Source organism: Aquarana catesbeiana, linkage group LG12 (genome assembly GCF_042186555.1).
Source record: "Aquarana catesbeiana isolate 2022-GZ linkage group LG12, ASM4218655v1, whole genome shotgun sequence".
Taxonomy (NCBI): domain Eukaryota; kingdom Metazoa; phylum Chordata; class Amphibia; order Anura; family Ranidae; genus Aquarana; species Aquarana catesbeiana.
Window position 1 is genome coordinate 237,031,477 of NC_133335.1, and position 26,411 is coordinate 237,057,887.

Here is a 26,411-nt window from a genome sequence, read left to right on the forward strand (position 1 = left end):
CTAGCACCAGACCTCCTCTGTACATCTAAACACTTTTGTTGCCTATGGATTGTGACATGTTTGGTATTTATTTACTCAGCGTAACATATTTTTTTATATTTTTCAAAATATAGCCTATGTTTTTTTTTGTTTTTTTTTTTTTTGCATCAAAATTTTTAAAAGTGTATTTCTTTATCGTACATCATAGGACACAGAGCCTTAAGTAATTACTTAATGGGTTATGGGCTTCAGGTGTTGACACCGGTATACCCAATCAAGGAAATTAATTTCCTATATAACCCCTCCTCCTTCCAGGAGCACATCAGTTTTTTCGCCAGTGTCTAAGGTGTTGGTCACGAGTGAAGATGTGCTCTGAGGAGCTCCAGGAGGGATCCATGCTGGATTTAAAAAGCCTCCAAAACCGCATTCCATCCACGCCACTGCGGCCACAGGATGGTACCTGGGCCTCGCATACAAGAAAGAGGTTTTGCCTGTAACGCTTCTCTTTGAGAGTTGGACCCTAGGAACCAGGACTCTTTTTTTGGTCTTGCTACATCACCTAAAGTTGTCCTAAGGGGTGCTATACAGGTCCAGAGGAGTGGAACCCCTATTAAAAGGGACACAGTCTTTGATGGTTTAACTGCACTGCCCACCATGATGGGTGAAATTTGGATCTGTCTGTCTAAATCAGTCCTGAAGATCCGCTCCTTTCTAGGGAGTCGATGAGGTGAGTAGTTTCTATCCTACAAGGATGAAAACTTCTGGTGCCTATCGGCATCAGGGATGCATATCTGCATGTCTATATATTTCCCCTCACCAAAGGTTTCTGCGGTTCGAAGTAGAACAACAGCATTTCAGTTTATAGCCTTGCCCATCGGGCCAGCTACAGCACCTCGAGTGTTCACAAACATGCTAGCCCCACCTCTAGCCAGGTCTAGAGCACAGGGCTTAAACAGTCTTGGCACACCTAGAAGATCTATTGCTAATTGACCAATCGCTGTTCGAAGTAAGGTGTAAGCATTACAACCAGTTACCTGGAAAAGTCTGGGTTGTGTTCTCAACCTAGTACAGCCCAGAAAAAGGGGTCTTCTTGCCCAGGCAAAAGACAACTCCATAAGAGAGTTGGTGTGGATGGTCAGGTCAAAAGGAGATCCCTCCATTCACCTTTGCATGAGGTTGTTAGAAAGGATGGTGGCTTCATTTGAAACTGTTCCCTATGCCCAGTTCCATTCGAGACTGTTGCAAAACAGTATTCTATCTGCTAACAAGACGATCCAAGCTTTTGGACTTGCCAATACGGCTGTACCCAAGAGTATCCCAAACTCTCAATTGGTGGTTACTAACCAGAATCTGCTGAAAGGAAAATCCTTCAGACCTGTTATCTGGAAAGTGGTAATGACAGATGCCAGCCTTGCAGGCTGGGGAGCAGTACTAAAGTAGACAACTGTCCAAGGACAGTGGTCAAGAACCGAAAGAGCCTTGCCCATCAACCTCCTAGAGATTCTGGCAGTGCGTCTGGCTCTAAATACCTGGACTTCCAGGTTAAGGGATTGTCCTGTCAGGATCCAATCCATCAGTGCCATGGCTGTGGCCTATATCAATCACCTCAATCACCAAGGCGGCACCAAGAGTCTCTCAGCACAGAGAGGTGAACCATATTCTAACTTGGGCAAAAAGAAATATTCCGTGCCTTTCGGCAGTGTTCATTCTGGGAATAGAAGATTGGCAGGCGGACTACTTAAGTCGCCAGCAGATTATTCCCAGGGGAATGGTTTCTTCACCCTGACATATGTTCGGGCTGTTTGTCAAAGATGGGGGACTCTAGACGTAGATCTTCTAGCATCCAGTTCAACATAAGGTTAGTTAACTTTGTGTCCAGAACAAAGGATCCAGTCGCATGCAGAACAGATGTTTTGGTAACCCTGTGGGATGAGTTCTCTCTGATCTATGCATTTCCTCTTATTCAATTGCTGCCTCGACTTCTTTGCAGGATCAAGCTGGAAATAAAACCGGTAATTCTGGCAGCACCAGCATGGCCCAGAAGAAGGTCATGGTATGCAGAAATCGTAAAGATGGCAGTGGAGGATCCATGGTCCTTTCCACTAAGGCCAGACCTGCTCTCACAGGGGCCGATATTCCATCCTACTTTACGAACGCTAAATTAACGGCCTGACTATTGAAACCCACATTCTGAGGAAACGTGGGCTTTCCGGGTCAGTTATCTCTACTTTGATTAATGCAAGGAAACCAGCTTCCAGAACTATATATTATAGAGTCTGGAGGGCTTATGTTTCCTGGTGTGAATCCAAGGGTTGGCACCCTCCGAGATCTATCATAGGCAAAATTCTTGCCTTTCTACAAATAGGCGTAGAGATGAAATTGGCCCTCAGTACTATTAAGGGCCAAGTCTCAACCTTATTGATGTTATTTCAAAGACCGCTTGCTACGCATTCTTTAGTCTGGGGTTTTTATGCAAGGGGTGATGCAGATTAATCCGCCAGTTAAATCACCTTAAACCCCTTGGGACTTGAACTTAGTTTTGTCAGTGTTACAAAAACAGCCATTTGAACCGATACAGCATGTTCCCCTACTCCTTCTGACAAGGAAGCTGGTATTTTTGGTTGCTATATCTTCAGCAAGGAGGGTTTCAGAATTGGCAACTCTTTCTTGAAAAGAGCCATATTTTATTATTCAACAGAACAGAGTCGTCATCATCTAGGCTTTTTGCCAAAAGTATTTTCAGTTTTTCACCTGAACTAAGATCTTGTCCTGCCATCGTTTTTTTTTTTTTTCAAACCATGTTCCAGGGAAGAAAAGTCACTACATTGTCTTGATGTGGTGAGAACAGTGAAAATCTATTTAAAGGGCAACTGCTCAGATTCTTAAGACTGATGTCTTATTTATTCTGCCAGAGGGTCCTAAGAAGGGACAGGCAGCGTTGAAATCCACTGTTGCTAAGTAGATTCGGCAAGTTATAATTCAAACTTCAAATTAAGGGGTAAGAGTCCCCCTTTTCAAGTTAAGGCGCACTCTACCAGGACAATTAGTGCTTCTTGGGCAGTTCTTTACCAAGCCTCCATAGCTCAGATCTGTAAGGCCGCAACTTGGTCTTCAGTGCATATTCACAAACATTTTTTTTTTATCAGGTGGGATGTAAGGAGGTATGAGGATATCACCTTTGAGCGCAGTGTACTACAGGCAGCAGTATAAGTCCTCAAGTCTGGGGGTACCCTGCGGGGGTTGCCTCTCCCTCCCCTCAAGTAGCATTACTATGGGACGTCCCATTAAGTAATTACTTAAGGCTCTGTGTCCCATGATGTACAATAAAGGAAATAGGATTTTTATTACAGCTTACCTGTAAAATCCTTTTCTTGGCAATACATCACGGGACACAGAGGTCCCGCCCCTCTTTTATGGGGTGTAAGTATATTGCTGTGCTACAAAAACTGATGTGCTCCTGGAAGGAGGAGGGGTTATATAGGGGAGTGAACTTCCATTGATTGGGTATACCAGTGTCCAACACCTGAAGGTGGCCTATAACCCATTAAGTAATTACTTAAAGTGGTTGTAAACCCATTACAACCACTTTAACCTACAGGTAAGCCTAGATTAAGGCTTACCTGTAGGTGCAAGAAATATCTCCCAAATCAAAAAGGTTTCCCCTGTTTCCCCGAAAATAAGACCTAGCGTGATTGTCGGTGATGGCTGCAATATAAGCCCTACCCCCCAAATAAGCCCTACCCTGAAAATAAGACCTACCAGGACTTTAACTAGGGCTTATTTGGGGGGTAGGGCTTATATTGCAGCCATCACCGACAATCACGCTAGGTTTTATTTTCGGGGAAACGGGGTAGGAGATATTTGCAGGAATAGCGGCACCGATGTCTATGACGCATGCTGAGCGTGCCGTTTCTAACGGCGATCATGCCGTTAGTGGCGGCACCAGCGCGCTTGCGCGGCAGTGACATCATCGCAGCTCTGGACAGTCACAGCGCCAGAGCCGCGATAACCAGAAGTCACTCCGGGATAGATGGCGGCATCGGAGGAGGCGAACGAGGGCCGATGCCGGGGCTTCAAACTCAGGTAAGTAATTAATAATGAGCTAGTATGCTATGCATACTAGCTCGTTATGCCTTTGCCTTGCAGGGTTTATTTATTTTTTTTTAAGAGGCTTTACTTCCTCTTTAAGGCTCTGTGTCCCGTGATGTACTCCAAAGGATTTTACAGGTAAGCTGTAATAATAAAAATCCTATTTTTTTTCCCAAAAAGTGTGTTTGAAAAACTGCTGCGCAAATACCGTGTGACATAAAAAAAAAAATTGTAAAGCCCACCAGCTTATTCTCTAGGGCCTCTGCTTTAAAAAAAATATAGAATTATTGGGCGGGTTCTGAGTAATTTTCTAGCAAAAAAACAAAAACTGATTGTTATGTGAACAAAAAGTGCCAGAAAAGGCCCGGTCCGGAAGTGGATACAGGACATCCAGTCAGTGAATAAAAACAATAATCTCCAGCAGTGTCAGTGCTCGGTGCCAGTTCCAATCATCAAACAATTCATAATAATCTACTCCAGAAGTTGTTCTCCCGAGACCTGATTGCTCCAGAGAAAACGGACTGCACTCACCGGAATGTAATGACCCATTGTGTTAGCAAGTGAGTCAGTACAGCGCTCCAAATTGTAAACTGGTTGGACTTTAAAGTGACGTAAAAAAAATAAACAACATATACATATAGTAAGAAGCCCCCCCGCACTTTTTGGAGTGATTTTTATAAAGTAAATTTTGTTTGCTGTCACTTTGTTCATGTAGGTATTGGAACCACCTGTAGATTTAGAGTTTGGCCACCAGATGGCAGTAGAGCACCTGTCAGAGCTCGCTCTGTGTCAGGCATGAGCACACATAGCCCCGGGCTACACTTACACCTGAGTCATTCCACCGCACCAACCTTCTATTGTAAGTAAACACAATATACCTGTCACTCACTGATTATAACATGTATCCATAAAAGAATTGTCTCAGAATTTATCACAGGCTCTATGTGTATGTACTGTCTTGGAGACAATTTTTTTAGAAGGCTGCTTATTTTAGTGCACATTGCTCCATTTCACCATTTTTTTTTTTCTGTTAACTACTTCAGCTCTGAATAGTTTTACCCCCTTCATGACCAGGCCACTTTTCTATTTAGCCCAGCGCTACTTTAATTGGTAATTGCGCGGTCATGCAACACTGTATGCAAATAAAATAAAATTAAATTATATTTTTTTTTCACACAAATAGAACTTTCTTTTGGTGGCATTTAATCATTACTGAGATTTTTATTTTTTATTATAAAAATGAAAAAACCCACAAATTTTGAAAATAACACAATATTTTTTACTTTCCACTATACACCATATCCTATAAGATTTAAAAAAAAAAAATCAAATTTCTTCCGCAGTTTTGGCCATAATGTATTGGCTACATGCCTTTTGGTAAAAATAAAATCCCAATAAGTGTATATTGATTGGTTTACATGAAAGTTTTATCACGTCTACAAACTATGGAGTTTATACTAGAGTTATTTATTTATTATTTTATACTAGTAATGGCGGCAATCAGTGACTTCTTGTGGGACTGCTATAGTGCGGCGGGCAATCTGACACTGGGGGGGCGGGGAAACTGACATCATCATTGACATTAATACAGTAATCAGTGCTAATACTATACACTGTCACTGTACTAATGACTCTGGCTGGGAAAGGGTTAACTTCTAGGGGCAATCAAGGGGTTTAGATGTGTGTCTAACAATGTGCGCTTTTTTATATTTTTTTTTTTTACTAAAGATCTGTTTCTTATCACTGCTTTTGCAGGGATAAAAAACAAAGATGGTTCCCTCTGTACAGAGCCCTGTGTTGATTTGTCATTTTGGCCAAACTTTATGAGGAAACTTTCACGCCAATCAATATACACTTATTGGAATTTTTATTTTATCAAAGACGTGTAGCAGAATACATTTTGACAAATTCAGGAAAAAATTTGATTAAAAAAAAAAAAATTATTGGATCTGTTTTATAGCAGAAAGTAAAAAATCGATCTGTTTTTTTTTTTCGAAATTATTGGTGTTGTTTTTAATTTTATATTATATAAAAATAAAAATCCCAGTGGTGATCAAATACCATCAAATGGAAGCTCGCAATTGTTGACATTGCTATGCGATTACATGATCTCCGGGTTGCTCAATGAGGCCCAGTACTGTGAGGCACAATCCGCTGTCTCTGGTGTACACAGCGGTTGCGGGTGGGGGGGGGGGGGGGGGGCGCATCACTCCCTTTTAAGCCCATGCATGATTATGCCTGTAGGTGTCGCCCCGCTGCAGTAAATTCACTGTGGCGGGTCAGCAAGTGGTTAAATCGCTTCCTCCTCCTGCCCAGGACTACATGTCCCATGAGGCATTGCACCTCTCACATTCACAAGTTCTCAGGCACTTACTGACATGTACGAATGGTGAGCTGAGCTGTAGGTGTGCTGCACTGTGTATGCTGACATGTAAAGACTTAATGCATTCTGTATGCAGGTCAACTAATCGATAATGAAAAATGTTGACTGCTTTTATTATCAGTTATAATCGATGATGTCACTTTAGTAGTTTCAGCCCTACACTGGACTTGCCCTGTTATTCCAAGGATTGATTTTGGCTTTTGAGCTGATCGGTACTTTTATCCTTTTGCAGGTTCATTACCCGCCCTGATGTCAAACAGAAGAGAATGGCGGATTTCCTGGACTGGTGTCTCTCTACATTGTCACACTCCTCCTACCTGACCATCGAAGGCAGGAACGCCATGGACGGGATCCTGCAGGCCTTGGTATGTAAACATGTATTTATATTTTTTTTTATTTATTACAGGCAATTATATAGTGCTGATAATTTACGTAGCAATTTACATATTGTACATTCACATCCAGGGCTGGCACAAGGATTTTTGATAAGCTAGGCAAAATCCCCCCCCACCCCCCTTCCTATATGGGCGCCGCCCCTGACTCCACCCCCTGCCTATCTATACGGTGAATGTGGCAGGGTGGAAATTTTTGTGGCACTTCTCCAGCTATTTGTTCAGGCGTGGTCCACAGGCCCGCACATGTGCCTCTGGGCTTGGCCTGAAGACAAATAATGGTGACACGCCTCACTTCCTCACGCCAGCCGTGGTCCGCAGGTATATGGACAGGCAGGCTAGGATAGTGTATGGACAGGCAGGCTAGGGCAGTGTATGGACAGGCTGGCTAGGGTAGTGTATGGACAGGCAAGCTAGGGTAGTGTATGGACAGGCAGGCTAGGGTAGTGTATGGACAGGCAGGCTAGGGCAGTGTATGGACAGGCTGGCTAGGGTAGTGTATGGACAGGCAAGCTAGGGTAGTGTATGGACAGGCAAGCTAGGGTAGTGTATGGACAGGCAGGCTAGGGTAGTGTATGGACAGGCAGGCTAGGGTAGTGTATGGACAGGCAGGCTAGGGTAGTGTATGGACAGGCAGGCTAGGGTAGTGTATGGACAGGCAGGCTAGGGTAGTGTATGGACAGGCAGGCTAGGGTAGTGTATGGACAGGCAGGCTAGGGTAGTGTATGGACAGGCAGGCTAGAGTAGTGTATGGACAGGCAGGCTAGGGTAGTGTATGGACAGGCAGGCTAGGGTGGTGTATGGACCGGCTAGGGTGGTGTATGGACAGGCAGGCTAGGGTGGTGTATGGACAGGCAGGCTAGGGTAGTGTATGGACAGGCAGGCTAGGGTGGTGTATGGACAGGCAGGCTAGGGTGGTGTATGGACAGGCAGGCTAGGGTGGTGTATGGACAGGCAGGCTAGGGTAGTGTATGGACAGGCTGGCTAGGGTAGTGTATGGACAGGCAGGCTAGGGTAGTGTATGGACAGGCAGGCTAGGGTAGTGTATGGACAGGCAGGCTAGGGTGGTGTATGGACAGGCAGGCTAGGATGGTGTATGGACAGGCTGGCTAGGGTAGTGTATGGACAGGCTGGCTAGGGTGTTGTATGGACAGGCTGGCTAGGGTAGTGTATGGACAGGCTGGCTAGGGTAGTGTATGGACAGGCTGGCTAGGGTAGTGTATGGACAGGCTGGCTAGGGTAGTGTATGGACAGGATGGCTAGGGTAGTGTATGGACAGGATGGCTAGGGTAGTGTATGGACAGGATGGCTAGGGTAGTGTATGGACAGGATGGCTAGGGTAGTGTATGGACAGGATGGCTAGGGTAGTGTATGGACAGGCTGGCTAGGGTGTTGTATGGACAGGCTGGCTAGGGTAGTGTATGGACAGGCTGGCTAGGGTAGTGTATGGACAGGCTGGCTAGGGTAGTGTATGGACAGGCTGGCTAGGGTAGTGTATGGACAGGCTGGCTAGGGTGTTGTATGGACAGGCTGGCTAGGGTAGTGTATGGACAGGCTGGCTAGGGTAGTGTATGGACAGGCTGGCTAGGGTAGTGTATGGACAGGCTGGCTAGGGTAGTGTATGGACAGGCTGGCTAGGGTAGTGTATGGACAGGCTGGCTAGGGTAGTGTATGGACAGGCTGGCTAGGGTAGTGTATGGAAAGGATGGCTAGGGTAGTGTATGGAAAGGATGGCTAGGGTAGTGTATGGACAGGCTAGGGTAGTAAATAGACAGGGATCAGTCCTAGACAGCAGGGTGCAGTGCAGGCGGAGGCCTACTACCCATGTGTGTCAGTCTTGGGCCAGTGAGGAGTGCCGACTCCCCAGGGGGCAGGGTCTCATGCAGACACTTCCAGCTGTAGAGCGCCCCCAGCAGCCGATGCGGGGCTCGGAGGTGTGTGGGGGTGGGGGAGAGGAGGCCGGTACCTGTACACACATCACTGGGGATTCTCTGCGGGAGATCATCTGCTGTCACCAACACCGCTCACTCAGCTGCCTTTACCTGGGATGCCGGGATCCACCATCTGTCCGCCTGGGCGGGGGGAGACACGGAGCTTCCCGTGACCGGAAGTCCTCTTTTCTTCTCAGGCTGTCCCTAACCCGCACAGCCGGCCAATGGGGTGGAGGCACCTTCGGCGACTGATGTGCGCTCTAGGCCGGCACCTACCTTGCCTATAGGTAGTACCAGCCCTGTTCACATGTCCCTGCCCTCAAGGAGCTTACAGTCTAAGGTCCCTAACTGAGAGAGAGACAAAGAGAGAGACAGAGAGAGAGAGAGAGATCCCAATACTTTTGACAATAAAGTTTATATAAGCTGTTCCTAGTTTTATATATGTTGTGATATTGCAGTAGGTCCTCTAGAGGGCGCCATTGTTGTGTGTTTGTTATGTTTGTACTGAACAGGTACCTGGAATAGTAGTTTATTATCTTTTATGCTCCGTCACAAGGAGTTGTGTTGAAGGGTTCTCATGAATGAAGCAGTGTTTGTAATGTGGATTGACTGAGGTGTGAATGAAAACCGTATTACAGATGTTCTCTTGTTGGCTGCTTTCATTTTTTGACAAATAGTCCCCTTATAATAAGAAATGTACAGGGAATAGTCTTCACTTTTATTGGCTTTTTCTGATTAGTGGTCCATATAGATGTATGGATCTTTTTGTACCTCTCTGTGTATTTCTTTTCTTTTTTTGACAAACAAAAAAAAATGCCACCTTTTGTTGGAGTTCTGCTTTAATAAAAAAATAAAAATAAATAATAAATGTATTTATTTAATAAATAAAAAATAATAATAAATAAAAATAAATAATAAAATTCTAATGGGGTTTTGTACCCCGAACTGGGGTTTCCAATGTTTTTCACCTTAATGCAATAAGGTATAAAAACCTTCTGTGTTGCAGCTCTCCCCCCCCCCCCCCTTTTTTTTTTTTTTTTTTTTTTTTTTTACCGGAGCTGGATCCAGCGATGTGCAGAGGCTGCTGCCGGTGTATCTCTCCTCATTGGACAGGTTGATAGCAGGAGGAGCTATTGGCTCCTACTGCTGTCAATCAAATTCTGTAACACGGGGGGGGCGCAATGGACGTAGCAGCGGGACTCCGGAGCAAGCATGCATGGAAAAGTGGCTTTCCGTGGGGGCACCTGATGAAGAGGGAGGGGCCTGGAGCGTCGGTGGGAGACCCCAGAAGTGAAGAATCGGGGTTGCTCTGTGCACAAGCACAGCACAGAGCAGGTAAGTGACATGTTTGTTATTTTAATACAAGAAAAAAAAGAGCTTTAAACCACCCCAAACGCAGGTTGCAAACGCAGAGCGTGATTGCCCAGATCTGCCCGCACTGGATCGCATGATACTTTTGTACTATGCCACCTGGTTACAATGCATTTTAGAAAAGTACCGCGTGCACTACGATTGCAGCCCATTCAAAATTTTAATAGGCTTGAAATCACACCGCACAGAGCTGCGTGTGAATCGCATAGGAATGCACAGCGCGGCGTTCCTGTGCGATTCTGATGCAGGCATGGTGTGAACTGGCCCTAAGGCTCACACTGGTGCGCTCTCCGACATCGCATGTAATTCGCCCCACACTGCTCTGCAAATCACATGTCTGTGCGATGCAAATTCAGCCATACAGAGTGCATCACTGAATTTGCATCACATTCAAACCACAGTCATGCAGGACCCTTTTTTTGGTCCTCGCCAGAATTGGGTGAGATGCGGGAACCCGCAGTGGATTCGCAGGATTTCCGGCATCGCATCAATGTGAACCGAGCCGGTTCATGGACCATTTTTAATCCTTATTCTGCTAATATTATTAAATAGATAGTTGGGTATATTATATTTACTTGTTTTTATCTTTTTTTTTTTTTTTTTTTTTAACATTTCTTCAGTTACTTCCTGGTTTCTGGCCTAGGCCAATATGTCGTCATAAATCCCAGGTGACTTCTGGAGGGGAGGAGGGGGTGCTAAGCACACCCCCTCCTGCCATATTTAGAGTGTAACATGCTCCATCAGACCCCCCACCCTGCACCCCCCCGATCCTCCACGTGACTGCGGGTGTTGGGAGACGACGGCATGGATGTGAGGGGCTCAGCACATACAACAACATACAGCTGCATCATTCATATACAGAGTTCTGTGAATGAATGAACTACAACTACCTTCAGCATTACGACAGACAGCTTGTAGTTCTCAATGAACTGAGAGAGGGCGCTGGTGAGCTCTCTAGTAGTTCATTGATCTTCCTGCTCTCCAGTAACTGTCTGCCAGTATAGTGGGGGTGGGGATGGGCAGACAGCTGTACTGAGTGTCTGCAGGAGCCTGACATTGCACCTGCATTCTACTCATCAAGGGGTCAATGCAGGATAAAATAATAAATGCACTTTCTTTTTTTTTTTTTTTTTTTTTTTTTATACATTTATTATTTTGTCCTGAAAGGTGATATTTAAAAAAATGTCAGATGTTTGGTGTCGCTGGAATAAAGCTCATGTAATGGTCTGCGTTGTTCTCTGTCATCCAGTCACGGTGTGGTACAGCTGTAGTGATCCATTGTAAAATGTCCTCTCCTCCCGCCTGTGAGCCGTCCTTGCATCATGCAGCAACCTGCTGCCCTTGTTCTTTTACGGCTCCGTAATCTCATAATTCTTCTTGAGGGTTTGGCTGCCGCTGAGTTCACCTGTTCATTAGCTGAACCAAACTGAAGCGATACTCGCTTAAGTAACACTGAAACCGACAGCGCTGACTTTCGCCTCCCAGCCATGTGTCGTCCTGTCTTCTGCAGCAAGACGAATATTTAAATGCAATGCTGTACTCCCTATATTTTATTTTTGTGGATGTACACCTAATCACTAATGTCTCATATTAGTTTTAACTTAAAGATAAACTCCAACTTTTCCTCTTATTTCCTCACACATGTAGGACGTCCTCTCCTGTGTTGAAGTGGATTACTTAAAATTGAAGCAGATTAGGCCGATTTGAACCATCATTGGTCTCCTCTCCTCCTGACCCATACTGTCGGTGCTCGTCTCTCACAGCTATTCGCTTTCACTGCCTCGGTCATTTTGTTGCTATGCATTATATGAAATGAAGTATAAAAACACATCCTCAGCATCTTTTTATGTCTAATGCAGGGGGTCTCAAACTGGCGGCCCTCCAGCTGTTGCAAAACTACAAGTCCCATGAGGCATTGCAAGGCTGACAGTTATACAAGCGTGACTCCCACAGGCAGAGGCATGATGGGACTTGTAGTTTTGCCACAGCTGGAGGGCCACCAGTTTGAGACCCAATGCATGCTAAAGAGGTTGAACAGCAGATTGCACAGCTACTATTTTCAGCACCCAGTGGCCGGCCGGAAGGCGCATACACGTCTAAAGGGATGCCACAGATGTGTATTTTTTTTTCATATAAAGCTCTTGAGAAAGTATCCAGGAAGTGTGCTGTGACGTTTATGGGAGCTTTCCGTCTTCCCCACAGACTTAGTGCAAAGACCAGAAGACAGAACCATTGATGGGGGTCACTGGGTCTAAGTAGGTATTTCTTGCAGGCAAAATTATTTGATCTAAAGTTTTTAATTGCTCCTTGATCATTGGCAAGGGAAGGTATTATATGCATACGTTATATTTTAGCTCCTCCCAGTCCATTGCCCCCCGTCTCCATCCTTGGGGGTTGTGGTGTGAGTGCCACTGTTTGTAGTGTATGTGCCCAGGGTGTCATGATGACACCCCCCAGAGGGCAGGTCAATGATGTCACCCCCCCCAGAGGGCAGGTCAATGATGTCACCCCCCCCAGAGGGCAGGTCAATGATGTCACCCCCCCAGAGGGCAGGTCAATGATGTCACCCCCCCCCCAGAGGGCAGGTCAATGATATCATGGGATTACAGGGAGTAACTTACATACATTATACTTTAATTCCCCCCCATCCCCATCCTTGCGTTGTGATGTGAGTGCCATTCTTTGTAGTGGTCTCTATGAGCCCAGAGTGGCATGAAGATACACCCCCAGAGGGCAGGTCCATGGTGCCTTGGGCTCATGGGAAGTAACCTGGCATACATTATTTTAGCTCACCCCAGTCCAATGCCCCTTCCCTTTTGCCCCCCCATCCCTATCCTTGGGGGTTGTGATATGGGTGCCATTCTTTGTAGTGTTCTCTATGATCCCAGGTAGTCATGATGACACACCCTCAATGGGCAGGTCAATTATGCTTTTGGGTTTACAGGAAGTAATCTGTATACATTATACTGTAGCTACCTCCCCCCTACCCGTATCCTTGCGTTGTGATGCGAGTGCCATTTTTTTGTAGACTTCTCTGAGGCCAGGGTGGCATGATGATACACCCCCAGAGGGCAGGTCCATGATGCCTTGGGCTTACAGGAAGTAACCTGTATACATAATACTTTAGCTCCCCAATCCCTATCCTTGGGTTGGGATGTGAGTGGCATTCTTTGTAGTCTTCTCTATCTGTCCAGGGTAGCATGTGCACACACACCCCTAGAGGGCAGGTCCATGATGCCTTAGTCTCACAGGACATAACCTGTATATAGTATACTTTAGCTTCACCCAGTCCAGTGCCCCCCCCCCCCCCCCCCCCCAATCTTTGGGTTGTGATGTGAGTGCCATTCTTTGTAGTGTTCTCTATGATCCCAGGTAGTCATGCTGACACACCCTCAATGGGCAGGTCAATGATGCTTTTGGGTTTACAGGAAGTAATCTGCATACATTATACTTTAGCTCCCTGCCCCCCCCCCCCACCCCTATCCTTGCGTTGTGATGCGAGTGCCATTTTTTTTTTTTTTTTGTAGTTCAGGGTGGCATGATGACATCCCCCCCCAAGAGGGCAAGTCCATGATGCATTGGGCTTACAGGAAGTAACCTGTATACATAATATTTTAGCTCCCCCCTCCCCAATCCCTATCCTTGTGTTGGGATGTGAGTGCCATTCTTTGTAGTCTTCTCTGTGTGCCCAGGGTAGCATGTGCACACACACACCCCCTAGAGGGCAGGTCCATGATGCCTTAGTCTCACAGGACGTAACCTGTATATAGTATACTTTAGCTCCACCCAGTCCAGTGCCCCCCCCAATCTTCGGGTTGTGATGTTAGTGCCATTCTTTGTAGTGTTCTCTGTGATCCCAGGGTGTCATGAAGATACACCCCCTAGAGGGCAGGTCCATGATGCCTTGGGTTTACAGAAAGTAACCTGGCATACTATTATATTTTAGCTCCACTCAGTCCAATGCCCCTCCCCCATTACCCATCCTTGGGTTGTGATGTGAGTGCCATTTATTGCAGTGTTCTCTATGAGCCCAGAGTGGCATGGTGACGCACCCCCAGAAGGGCAGGTCTATGATGCCTTCGGCTCAAAGAAAGTATCCTGCATACATTATATTTTGGCTCCACCTAGTCCAATGCCCCCCCCCCCCATTACCCATCCTTGGGTTTTGTTGTGAGTGCCATTCTTTTGTATTGTTCTCTGAGTGTGGCATGTGTGTGAGTGTGGCAGTGTGGCATGATGAGGAACCCTCAGACAGCAGGTCCATGATGCCTTGTGCTCACAGGAAGCCCAAACTCTTGCTGCTGTCTTTGTTCTTACTGCTCCATAATCGGGGTGAAGTAAAGCCTGTCATTCAACCTTTAAAGCAGGACACAGCTGCTGGAAGTAGAAGAATGTCTTTAGGGGACAGCGCCGGAGAGGAGGTGAGTATTGCAACAACAACAGATTTGCTTTAAAAATGTCATGATGAGGGGGCAGGGTGGAACCAGGGCGGGCAAAATATGAGCAGATTATAGTTCAGCTTAATTTTCCATTAGAAGTTTGGATCACTGATGAAGGGCATTCTTCAGAACTCATAAAATTCATTGGCACAGTACAAATAAATGTACTTGAACCTTTTTACCCATCAGCCTGGTGCTCAAGAGCTCAAACGAGATGCCAGGTTTTGGCCAATCTTCAAATTTTCTACATGCAGTCTATACATCGTGTCTTGTTTTGGGCTGTAAAAGAGTAATTCGGAGCCGTTTTGAAACAATCCATAGAAAATTCCCATCCAAGGTGTCGATGATATGGAAATGGAGCTAAATAGATGGTGATTGTCCTCTAAAATGAGGCCTGGTGTCCCGCCTTCAATTAGCTTGATGGCCCTTTATTGGTGGGAACTAATACTTTAATCCAGCGTGTTACGCCCCTGATTGAAGTCACTGGGTTTTTCCCCCTCCAGAGATCCTTTTAGATTTTCTTTGATTAGTTGGAGAAGAATAAAAGAAATATTGATCTTTTGAAGTGGTTGTGCCAGTTTGATCGACTCGAAACTCCAGTTTCCAGGCTCCAGTATTCATCTGGATCTGTAAACCCTGCAGACCTTCCTCTTTTGTACAGTCCTGACCCTCCCTTCCCCAAAACCGTCTGCTTCCACTTATAACAAATGGAGGCTTTGTTCATGTTGTACGGGGCTCTCGCTCAGGTCTGGGTATCAGGTGGCACTGATCACAGGGGTTTAATTTGCTAATAAGCTTTACTGGGTGTTAAAAGTGTAGAAGTTGTTTTTTTTTTTTTTTTTTTTTCCTCCCAGTTCCAGAAAGGTCCTAGTGATCTTAAGTCTTGAAGATCCTTTTCAAGAGCGGTAATTGCCTCTAATTAGGTTTAACACGGGAGGTCTTATCTCCTGCTGTCTGTCTTATTCATCTCCCACTTTTCTGCCTGATTGGCCTTCATGAACAAAGCAAGTTGGATGCTGTGCAGCAGTATTGGCCTGTGTGGAGCAGGACTCTATAGTCTGGTAGATGTGTAATTAGCATTGGTGACCTTCCAGTGTTGGGTCCACAAGTTCATTTCCACCCAGGGACACTTTGCTGAAAAATGCACATTTTCCAGGTGTGTTCGCGGGTTTTTATCGAGTTGCTCAGTTTCTTCCCATAATCCAAAAAACATACCGATAGGTATTCAATTACCAAAATATCACCGACTATGGGCATGCAAGATTGAAAAATCACGTGTACAAAGTCTAGAGCAGGGGTATGGAATTTATTTATTTTCCTTCATTTTTTGTCACTCTTTCACTTTTGTGTGTGTTTTTTTTTTTTTTTTCTCACTAGGATGGATGGTGTAAGTCCTCGGGCTTGCCCTGAAGTCTAGGGGGAGGATATGTGGCCCTTAAGTTCCTTCCTCCCCTGCCCCTAGGGGGGGTTCTCTCTTCGGGAGAGTCCCTCGACCTAGTACTCGGTGGTCAGCCTTGACTGGCCACGGGAATAGGGGTCCGCCAGGCCTTCTGGCAAGGCGCACCATGTAACCCTATGTCCCTTTCAGGAGCCTTGCGCCTCGGGGATCAGGGAGAGGTCCTACCCCTTTGAGGGGTGTCCAAAGTGCAGACTTAAGTGCACTTTTTAGTGTGTGTTTCACATGCACTTTTTATGTTTTTTTATTTTTTCAACACCACTACAGATCAAAAAAAAAGTGGAGGAAGGGGGGTGTTTGGGGTGAGGTATGGAATTTAGAGATCCGGTGCAATGACTCAGATCCTGCCCCCCCCTCCACATTTATATCACAGTCCCCTTTTTTACATAAGTGTCTTCAGTCCCCCCCCCCTTACATTAACAGTGTCCCCCCCCACCCCTTCACATCAGTGTCCCCTGCCTCTCCTGACCTCCCCCTTCATAGATGTGTCCTCACCCTCTTCCCTTCACATCAGTGTCACCCCCCCCCCCCCCCCACTTATAGCAGTGTCCTCACCCCCCTTCACTGCCCCCCTTAACCCCCCTTCCCTCATAGCAGCATCCTCACTCTCCCTTCACATCAGTGCCCCCTTTAACCAACCCCCCCCCCTCTCCATAGCAGTGTTCTCACCTTCCCCTTCACATAAGTGTGCCCTGCCGTCCTTAACCTCCCCACCCCCTTCACATCAGTGCCCCTTCCCCCTTAACAACCCCCCCCATAGCAGTGTCTTCACCCCTCTTCACATCAGTGTCTCCTGCGCCCCCCCTTTTTTCATAGCAGTGTCCTCACCCCCACTTCACATCAGTGTCCCCTGCCCCCCCAGTGTCCCCTGCCTTTATTAACACCCCCCATAGCAGTCCCCCCCCCTCACATCAGTGTTCCCTGCCCCCCTTACCCCCCCCCCTTTCAACTCCCCTTCAGAGCACTGTCCTCACTTCATCCCCCCCTTCTCTGAATGCACTGTCCTCTCCCCTCCATTAACAGGCCCCCCCCCCTTTTCACCTTTCAAAGCAGAAATTTCTGCCTCAGCTATGCTGGCCATGGACGGTGCGATTTTCACTAGATTCCCCGTCAACACAGACAGTGTTGATGGGAGAATCCCTCACCGCCGAGCTGTCCCAGCTTGGAGAACACACAGTGGTTATTGCTTGCAGCAGAATGAAAAATCCCCCAGTGGTGATCAAATGCCACCAAAAGAAAGCTCTATTTGTGTGAAGAAAAATGATAAAACTGTCATTTGGGTACAGTGTTGCATGACTTGCAATTACCAGTTAAAGTAGTGCAGTGCTAAATAGCAAGAAACGGCCTGGTCATGAAGGGGGGTAAAACCTTCCGGAACTGAAGTGGTTAATCACCACGGTCAGCTGGTAATACCAGTTCTTACCCGTGGGGCAGTATTTAAATCGTTTATGAATGCTGGTGTGCCCTACTTGTGCGATTTATGTTAATCACGGGAGACGCTTAGATCTGGATTTATTCCTGAGCAATCTTTTAAAATATTCAGGTGTTAGGCAGTAGATGTAATAACCGCACCAAATCGGAACGCAGTGACACCTTGTCAAAACACCGTCCTATTTAATCATTCACAGCAGGAGGCGGACGGGCAAGTTTTCCCCCTGTAAGCCACACTTAATGCTTTTGTTCCTGGCACACCTACACAGCACTACAGCATACACAGCTCTGCCTGTCTGGACTTGTACGCCTCTCCGCACGGTGACATTCCCCCACATCGCTCTCTTCCACCTGTTAGCACAACAGGTGTGCTGCTTCAGTTGACGTATAGCAGGTGCTTTTCTACGCCTCGTGTATCGGGGGCGAGCTTTTTACAGTCCGCGGGGAAGGAAATAGACTTTGTTGCCCAATGCAGGCAGTCGGGTACTAAAGGGGTTGTAAAGGTTCAGGCTTTTTCACCTTCATGCATCCTATGCATGAAGATGAAAAAACTTCTATCACTGACTGACCCCGATTTTTACTAACCTGAGTCCCGTAATTCCCACGCCGGAGACGCGCTCTTCCCCTGTGCCCGTTGTCTTGGCTCTTGATTGGATAGGTTGCTAGCAGAGCAGGCATTGGCTCCCACTGCTGTCAATCAAATCCAATGACGTGGGCACCGGGGGGGGGGGGGCAGAGCCGAGCCCAGCATTCTGCTGGACTCTGGAGCACGCCCGCAAGGTAACCACCCGGGAGAGCGCTTCTCCTAGGGGGTTATACGATGCGGGGAGGAGCTACCAGCGCCGCTGGGGGGACCCCAGAAGTCGAGGATCGGGGTGACTCTGTGCAAAACGAACTGCAAGTGGAGGTAAGTATGACATGTTTGTTTGTTTAAAAAAAAGCTACAGTGAAAAAGGGACAATTGAAATATGATTAAAGGGTAACTCCACTTTTTGTGGGGGGAAAAAAACGAGGCAAATAAAAAAAAAATATAGCGGGGCTTGACAAATCGCCAGGTCGCCATGGCGACTAGAAATTGCATCTTGGCGCCTGGGCTTTTGTTGAAGGGAAGCATTGAGGTGGCTGCACTGCGGCCCGAATGCTTCCACCCCCCCCCCCCCCCGTCCGCTGCCCTCCCCTTCTTGTTGCTGACCCCGGAAGTGACTTATATGATGTCACTTCCGGGTCCCCGTTGACAGTTTCCCCGGCCTCTAAGGCTGGGAAAGAATATAATGCAGTGCGATGTACATTGCACATTACATTCAGGGGAGCACAGAGGAGACGTGTGATGTCACTTCCGGGTTCCCGTCCACAGTTTTCCTGGTCATCAAGGCCTGGAAAGAATATAATGCAGTGCGATGTACATTGCATTACATTCAGTGGAGTCTGAAAAATTAAGCAAAAGAAAAAATGTAAAGTTACACCCAAGTACCCCCCCCCCTCCTCAAAAGAAATTAAGGCTCCTCCACGCGCGTGAAAAAGTAAGTGCACTCCTTGGGGCGCCTACGCCTGCAAATGTTTGTTATACGCGTTCCAAATCACTGCGCATGCTGGAATGAGAACAATAATTCTATCACCTCCTCCTTCGTAGCGCTAAATGAAGCTTTGTTTAAAAACACTGGCTGGTGAGCAGTCATGTTGGAACAGGAAGGGGCCGTCCCTAAACTGTTCCCACAAAGTTGGGAGCATGAAATTGTCCAAAATGTCTTGGTATGCCGACGCCTTAAGAGTTCCCTTCACTGGAACTAAGGAGCCAAGACCAACCCCTGAAAAACAACCTCCACACCATAATCCCCCCTCCACCAAATGATTTGGACCAGTGCACAAAGCAAGGTCCATAAAGACATGGAGGAGCAAGTTTGGAGTGGAGGAACTTGACTGGCCTGCATAGAGTCCTGACCTCAATCCAATAGAACACATTTGGGATGAATTAGAGTGAAGACTACGACCCAAGCCTTCTCATCCAACATCAGTGCCTGACCTCACAAATGCTCTTCTGGAAGAATGGTCAAACATTCCCATAGACACCCTCCTAAACCTTGTGGACGGCCTTCCCAGAAGAGTTGAAGCTGTTATAACTGCAAAGGGCGGAGCCAACTCAATATTGAACCCTACGGACTAAAACTGGGATGTCATTAAAGTTCATGTGTGTGTAAAGGCAGGCGTACCAATACTTTTGACAATATAGTGTACATAGATCACCCAGAGGGGAGTTGTCACCCCCCCCCCCCCCCCCAAAAAAAAAAAAAAAAAAGTGGGGTTATACTTTAAGGGAATACTTAGATTTTCAGCATAGAACAGGTTCTCTGATATTTTAGGTAACAGGTGCACCCAGCAGACGGAGGGTTAATCTGTAATCCTTAATGATGATCCACAATCACATCAGTGGGACGAATGCCTCCTGGACGGAGGGGTACACCTTTAATAACCTGTGATTAGCTGTCAGGGGACAGCCCAGCTTGGTTTGAGCTCAAGGCGCTGACCCCACCCACTTCTTGCGTGAGACACGGATGCCATCGTCTTCAGGTAGCCCCGGGTGCCATAACTGGAAAAACAATTCAATCTTTTAATTACGGGCTGTAAATAAGAGTGACATACGCACTGTGCAATGACTAGCCTACATATTTTCTACGGTGCTTCACGTATTGTCCTTTCACGGAGGGTCCTTTACTCCCGGACATGTCCTTTCTATTCCAGTGGTCACCTATTAATTATATATTAAAAATGAATGTCTTCTATGTTGTTACATATATTCACCTGTCGTCATTACCTGGCCTCCTGGTGTACAACCCGGGAGACAGGCAGGTGGATTGTCCCTCAGGCACTGGTAACAGGTGGCTTAGCCCAGTCCTCCTCTACAGGACCCAGAGGCAGCAAAACATACAAAATGTTGCCTGAAGTCCCCTCATATTTTTGTGGGGTGTGATGTGACGATGGAATGTGCATGGCCTGTGGGGTTTGGTTTTTTAAAAGAACATTTTTGCTTATATACAAAGGTTTTATTTTCAGCAACACTTTGTTTTTCTCTACAAACGTTTCAAGTTAACTTGCTTTAGGATCTTTGTGACTTTTTGTTTTTGTGTCTTGTCACTTTTGCGTTGAGAATTCTCAGAGGTTCAATTACTTCGTTTAAAAGCCCTTCCTCCTTCTTTTTTTTTTTTTTTTTTTTTTTTTTTTTTTTTTTTTTTTTTTACAATGTGGACTAATTCTTTATAAAGGGCCCATTCACAACTAAACCCATGTAGTTCAGCACAGGTGGTAACACAAATATACAGTAGGTATGGTAGGATAGGCTGTGTTCTCATGAATATGAAGGGTCTCGGTAATGTCACTGGTCTCTAGTGATTGGATAGGCTGTGTTCTCATGAATATGAAGGGTCTCGGTGATGTCACTGGTCTCTAATGAATGGATAGGCTGTGTTCTCATGAATATGAAGGGTCTCGGTGATGTCACTGGTCTCTAGTGATTGGATAGGCTGTGTTCTCATGAATATGAAGGGTCTTGGTGATGTCACTGGTCTCTAGTGATTGGATAGGCTGTGTTCTCATGAATATGAAGGGTCTCGGTGATGTCACTGGTCTCTAGTGATTGGATAGGCTGTGTTCTCATGAATATGAAGGGTCTCGGTGATGTCACTGGTCTCTAGTGATTGGATAGGCTGTGTTCTCATGAATATGAAGGGTCTCGGTGATGTCACTGGTCTCTAATGAATGGATAGGCTGTGTTCTCATGAATATGAAGGGTCTCGGTGATGTCACTGGTCTCTAGTGATTGGATAGGCTGTGTTCTCATGAATATGAAGGGTCTTGGTGATGTCACTGGTCTCTAGTGATTGGATAGGCTGTGTTCTCATGAATATGAAGGGTCTCGGTGATGTCACTGGTCTCTAGTGATTGGATAGGCTGTGTTCTCATGAATATGAAGGGTCTCGGTGATGTCACTGGTCTCTAGTGAATGGATAGGCTACTTTCTTGGTGTCTTGGTGATGTCTCTAGTGAATGGATATGTTGCGTTCTCTTGAATATGAAGGGTCTCGGTGCTGTCACTGGTCTCTAGCGATCGGATAGGCTGTGTTCTCATAAATATGAAGAGTCTTGATAATGTCACTGGTCTCTGCTGAATGGATAGACTGCTTTCTTGGTGTCTCGTGATGTCACTGGTCTCTAGTGATTGGATAGGCTGTGTTCTCAGGAATATGAAGGGTCTCGGTGATATCACTGGTCTCTAGTGATTGGATAGGCTGTGTTCTCAGGAATATGAAGGGTCTTGGTGATGTCACTGGTCTCTAGTGATTGGATAGGCTGTGTTCTCATGAATATGAAGGGTCTCGGTGATGTCACTGGTCTCTAATGAATGGATAGGCTGTGTTCTCATGAATATGAAGGGTCTCGGTGATGTCACTGGTCTCTAGTGATTGGATAGGCTGTGTTCTCATGAATATGAAGGGTCTTGGTGATGTCACTGGTCTCTAGTGATTGGATAGGCTGTGTTCTCATGAATATGAAGGGTCTCGGTGATGTCACTGGTCTCTAGTGAATGGATAGGCTACTTTCTTGGTGTCTTGGTGATGTCTCTAGTGAATGGATATGTTGCGTTCTCTTGAATATGAAGGGTCTCGGTGCTGTCACTGGTCTCTAGCGATCGGATAGGCTGTGTTCTCATAAATATGAAGAGTCTTGATAATGTCACTGGTCTCTGCTGAATGGATAGACTGCTTTCTTGGTGTCTCGTGATGTCACTGGTCTCTAGTGATTGGATAGGCTGTGTTCTCAGGAATATGAAGGGTCTCGGTGATATCACTGGTCTCTAGTGATTGGATAGGCTGTGTTCTCAGGAATATGAAGGGTCTTGGTGATGTCACTGGTCTCTAGTGATGGATAGGCTGTGTTCTCATGAATATGAAGGGTCTCGGTGATGTCACTGGTCTCTAGTGATTGGATAGGCTGTGTTCTCATGAATATGAAGAGTCTCGGTGATGTCACTGGTCTTTTCGGTAGGCTGCATTCTCATGAATTTTGAGTTTATATTAATGTTTCCCTCAAGGCAATTGTTACGCAGGGTAGACTAGTCAATCTCTTCTTCCTTCTATTCTGTATATGCATAGGCGTGTGCATGGGGTGTGCCTGGGCACACCCTTATCACCCCTTGTGGTGCAGTTTCCCCCTGCTGAGTTCACCAAAGTCCCATAACAGGGTTCATATAACAAATTGTAAAAAAATAAAATAATAAAAATAAAAACCTACTGACACCATCCACTGCCCTACTGACAGGTCCACTGCTCTACTAACACTGTCCACGTTTTAATACATTTGGGGTGCACACCCCAATGCAATAGGCCGCGCACACCTGTGTATATGAATATAATTTATGGAATGATAAACATTGTTATGGAACAGCGTATGTTCCACATTATTCAAGGTAGCTTACTTTTGTTACATAAGTGTTCCTTTTATTATGACCATGGAGTTATGACATTTGTAGGTCATCGGATAATTGGGAACCAGTTGAAATTTTCACAATCAAAACCCATAATTTAGCCTGATGTCAGGGCATGTAGTCCTGTTAGGCATGGATCGCGTCACTGGTAATCATGGACATTTATGTAGCTTGGGGAGTCTCTTCTATCATCCAGGCTGCACTGTCAGCCCAATAAAGCAGAACTGAACTGCATCATATGGGGTGGGGCACCTCTAATTGCTTGGAGATTGTTTTGCTTATATTTTGCACATTGTTATTTAACTAAACATCAAAACTGGATTATACTGCAAAATGTTGCTTTCTGTGGCTTTCCTTTCCACTAGATGCAGGTTGTTTATCGACTATGAGGCAGCAACATTGATGCTTCATATTCATGAGAACACAGCCTATCCATTCACTAGAGACCAGTGACATCACCGAGACCCTTCATATTCATGAGAACACAGCCTATCCATCACTAGAGACCAGTGACATCACCAAGACCCTTCATATTCATGAGAACACAGCCTATCCATCACTAGAGACCAGTGACTTCACCGAGACCCTTCATATTCATGAGAACACAGCCTATCCAATCACTAGAGACCAGTGACTTCACCGAGACCCTTCATATTCATGAGAACACAGCCTATCCATTCACTAGAGACCAGTGACTTCACCGAGACCCTTTATATTCATGAGAACACGGCCTATCCATTCACTAGAGACCAGTGACATCACCGAGACCCTTCATATTCATGAGAACACGGCCTATCCATTCACTAGAGACCAGTGACATCACCGAGACCCTTCATATTCATGAGAACACAGCCTATCCAATCACTAGAGACCAGTGACATCACCGAGACCCTTCATATTCATGAGAACACAGCCTATCCAATCACTAGAGACCAGTGACATCACCGAGACCCTTCATATTCATGAGAACACAGCCTATCCATTCACTAGAGACCAGTGACATCACCGAGACCCTTCATATTCATGAGAACACAGCCTATCCATTCACTAGAGACCAGTGACTTCACCGAGACCCTTTATATTCATGAGAACACGGCCTATCCATTCACTAGAGACCAGTGACATCACCGAGACCCTTCATATTCATGAGAACACGGCCTATCCATTCACTAGAGACCAGTGACATCACCGAGACCCTTCATATTCATGAGAACACAGCCTATCCAATCACTAGAGACCAGTGACATCACCGAGACCCTTCATATTCATGAGAACGCAGCCTATCCAATCACTAGAGACCAGTGACATCACAGAGACCCTTCATATTCATGAGAACACAGCCTATCCACCACTAGAGACCAGTGACATCACCGAGACCCTTCATATTCATGAGAACACAGCCTATCCAATCACTAGAGACCAGTGACATCACCGAGACCCTTCATATTCATGAGAACACAGCCTATCCCCCTGATTGCGCTGTTGTCAGCTGTACATTTTCTAGAGTTCTGTTTAGGGTTCAAATAGATGTTTATTATGAGTAAAGCGGGAGGAGAGTCCCTGTTTGTTTGATGCATTTTTTTATCTATTTTGGCACTTTGATTCGGAACAGAACAGGTGACTTGCCTCGGGTTATTGCTTCAAATGTATTCTTGGCGCAGCACCCAGGAGCTCCGTGTTTTGGGCTCACCTTCCCCAGGCTGGATCTCTCTGCTCTAAATATTTGTCATTTTGTTTCTGTTTCATTAGAAATCATTCTGTTTGCTCATATTTTAAAAGAAATCACCTTCTCCTATAAAAAGATTCCTGAGTCACCCGAAGGGGCTTGTGATGATCTGTGAGGGAAGGGCTATCCCACAATTGAATGCATTAGTCAAGGCATTTAGTGAATTGTCAAGAAAACTAGAAAGGTGGGCTGGTGATTTATGGCTTATTGCTGTAAGCTCGAGCTAAATATAGGATTTTGTTTACTTGTAATTATCAGGAATTAATCAGATCGAGTCCTATCACAATGCTGACCGCACACAGCACTGATACTGCAAGTCATGCAAAATCTCTGAGCATTGTGTGCGATGATTGTAAAAGAGCAGCATTAAAAAATGAAACCCTCAGTTACTTGCATGTGGCTGCCACTGTGTTTTTAAAGCGCCCTGAGAGCTCTGAATCCCTGGGAAATTTAACATGGACTTCCCAGAAGTGCGTCCGCCTCCTCCATGGTAAAGATATTGGTATCAAAACCCACCTGTTATTCCCACTGTATCTGAGCATCAAAACGCTATTTAATTTGTTATTATAGGGGTTGTAAACCCTAGTTTTTTTAAAAAAAAAGCACTATATATTAAAAAAAAAAAAAAAATATATATATATATATATATATAGAGCGAGAGAGAGATAATCTATCCTTGCAAAAGTATTCACCCCCTTGGCATTTTTCATGTTTTGTTGCCTCACAACCCCTGCAATTAAAATGGATTGTTTGAGGATTTGCATCATTTATTTTACAGAACACGCCCACAACTTTGAAGATGCTTTTTTTTTTTTTATGGTGAAGCAAACAACAAATAGGACAAAAAAACAGAAAAAGTCAATGTACATAACTATTCACCCCCCTAAAGTCAATACTTTGTAGAGCCACCTTTTGCGTCTATCACAGCTCCAAGTCGCTTTGGATAAGTCTCTATGACTTGCCACATCTTACCACTGAGATTTTTGCCAATTCCTCCTTGCAAAACTGCTCCAGCTCCTTCAAGTTGGATGGTTTGCGCTTGTGAACAGCAAATCTTTACGTCTGACCACAGATTTTCTATTGGATTGAGGTCTGGGCTTTGACTAGGTCATTCCAACACATTGACATGTTTCCCCTTAAAACCACTCAAGTGTTGCTTTAGCAGTGTGTTTGGGGTTATTGTCCTGGAAGGTGAACCTCCGTCCTAGGCTCAAATCACATACAGAGTGCTACAGGTTTTGCTCAAGAATATCCCTGTAATTAGCACCATCCATCTTTCCCTCAACTCTGACCAGTTTCCCAGTCCTGACTGCTGAAAAACATCCCCACAGCATGATGCTGCCACCACCATGTTTCACGGTGGGGATGGTGTTCTTTGGGTGATGTGATGTGTTGGGTTTGCACCAGACATAGCATTTTCTTTGATGGCCAAAAAGTTCAGTTTTAGTCTCATCAGACCAGAGCACCTTCCTCCATACATTTTGGGAGTCTCCCACATGCCTTTTCGCAAACTCAAAACGTGCCATTTTGTTTTTTGCTGAAAGTAATGTCTTTCTTCTGGCCACTCTGCCATAAAGCCCAACTCTATGGAGCGTACGGTTTATTGTCATCCTATGTACAGATCCTCCAGTCTCTGCTGTGGAACTCTGCAGCTCCTCCAGGGTTACCTTAGGTCTCTGTGCTCCTCTCTGATTAATGGCCTCCTTGCCCGGTCTGTGAGTTTTGGTGTGCGACCGTC

The 26,411-nt window shown here is 45.7% G+C and overlaps 1 protein-coding gene across 3 annotated transcripts in view; it reads left to right on the forward strand.

Annotated features, from left to right (window-relative positions):
• The window catches only part of TBCD (tubulin folding cofactor D), a 353,196-nt gene that overhangs the window by 23,455 nt on the left and 303,330 nt on the right, over nucleotides 1-26,411 (forward strand). For all 3 annotated transcript variants that reach the window (XM_073606952.1, XM_073606954.1, XM_073606953.1), the window contains exon 8: nucleotides 6,684-6,816. In XM_073606952.1, coding sequence (XP_073463053.1) covers nucleotides 6,684-6,816 — 133 coding nt within the window. The remainder of the gene's footprint in view (nucleotides 1-6,683; nucleotides 6,817-26,411) is intronic.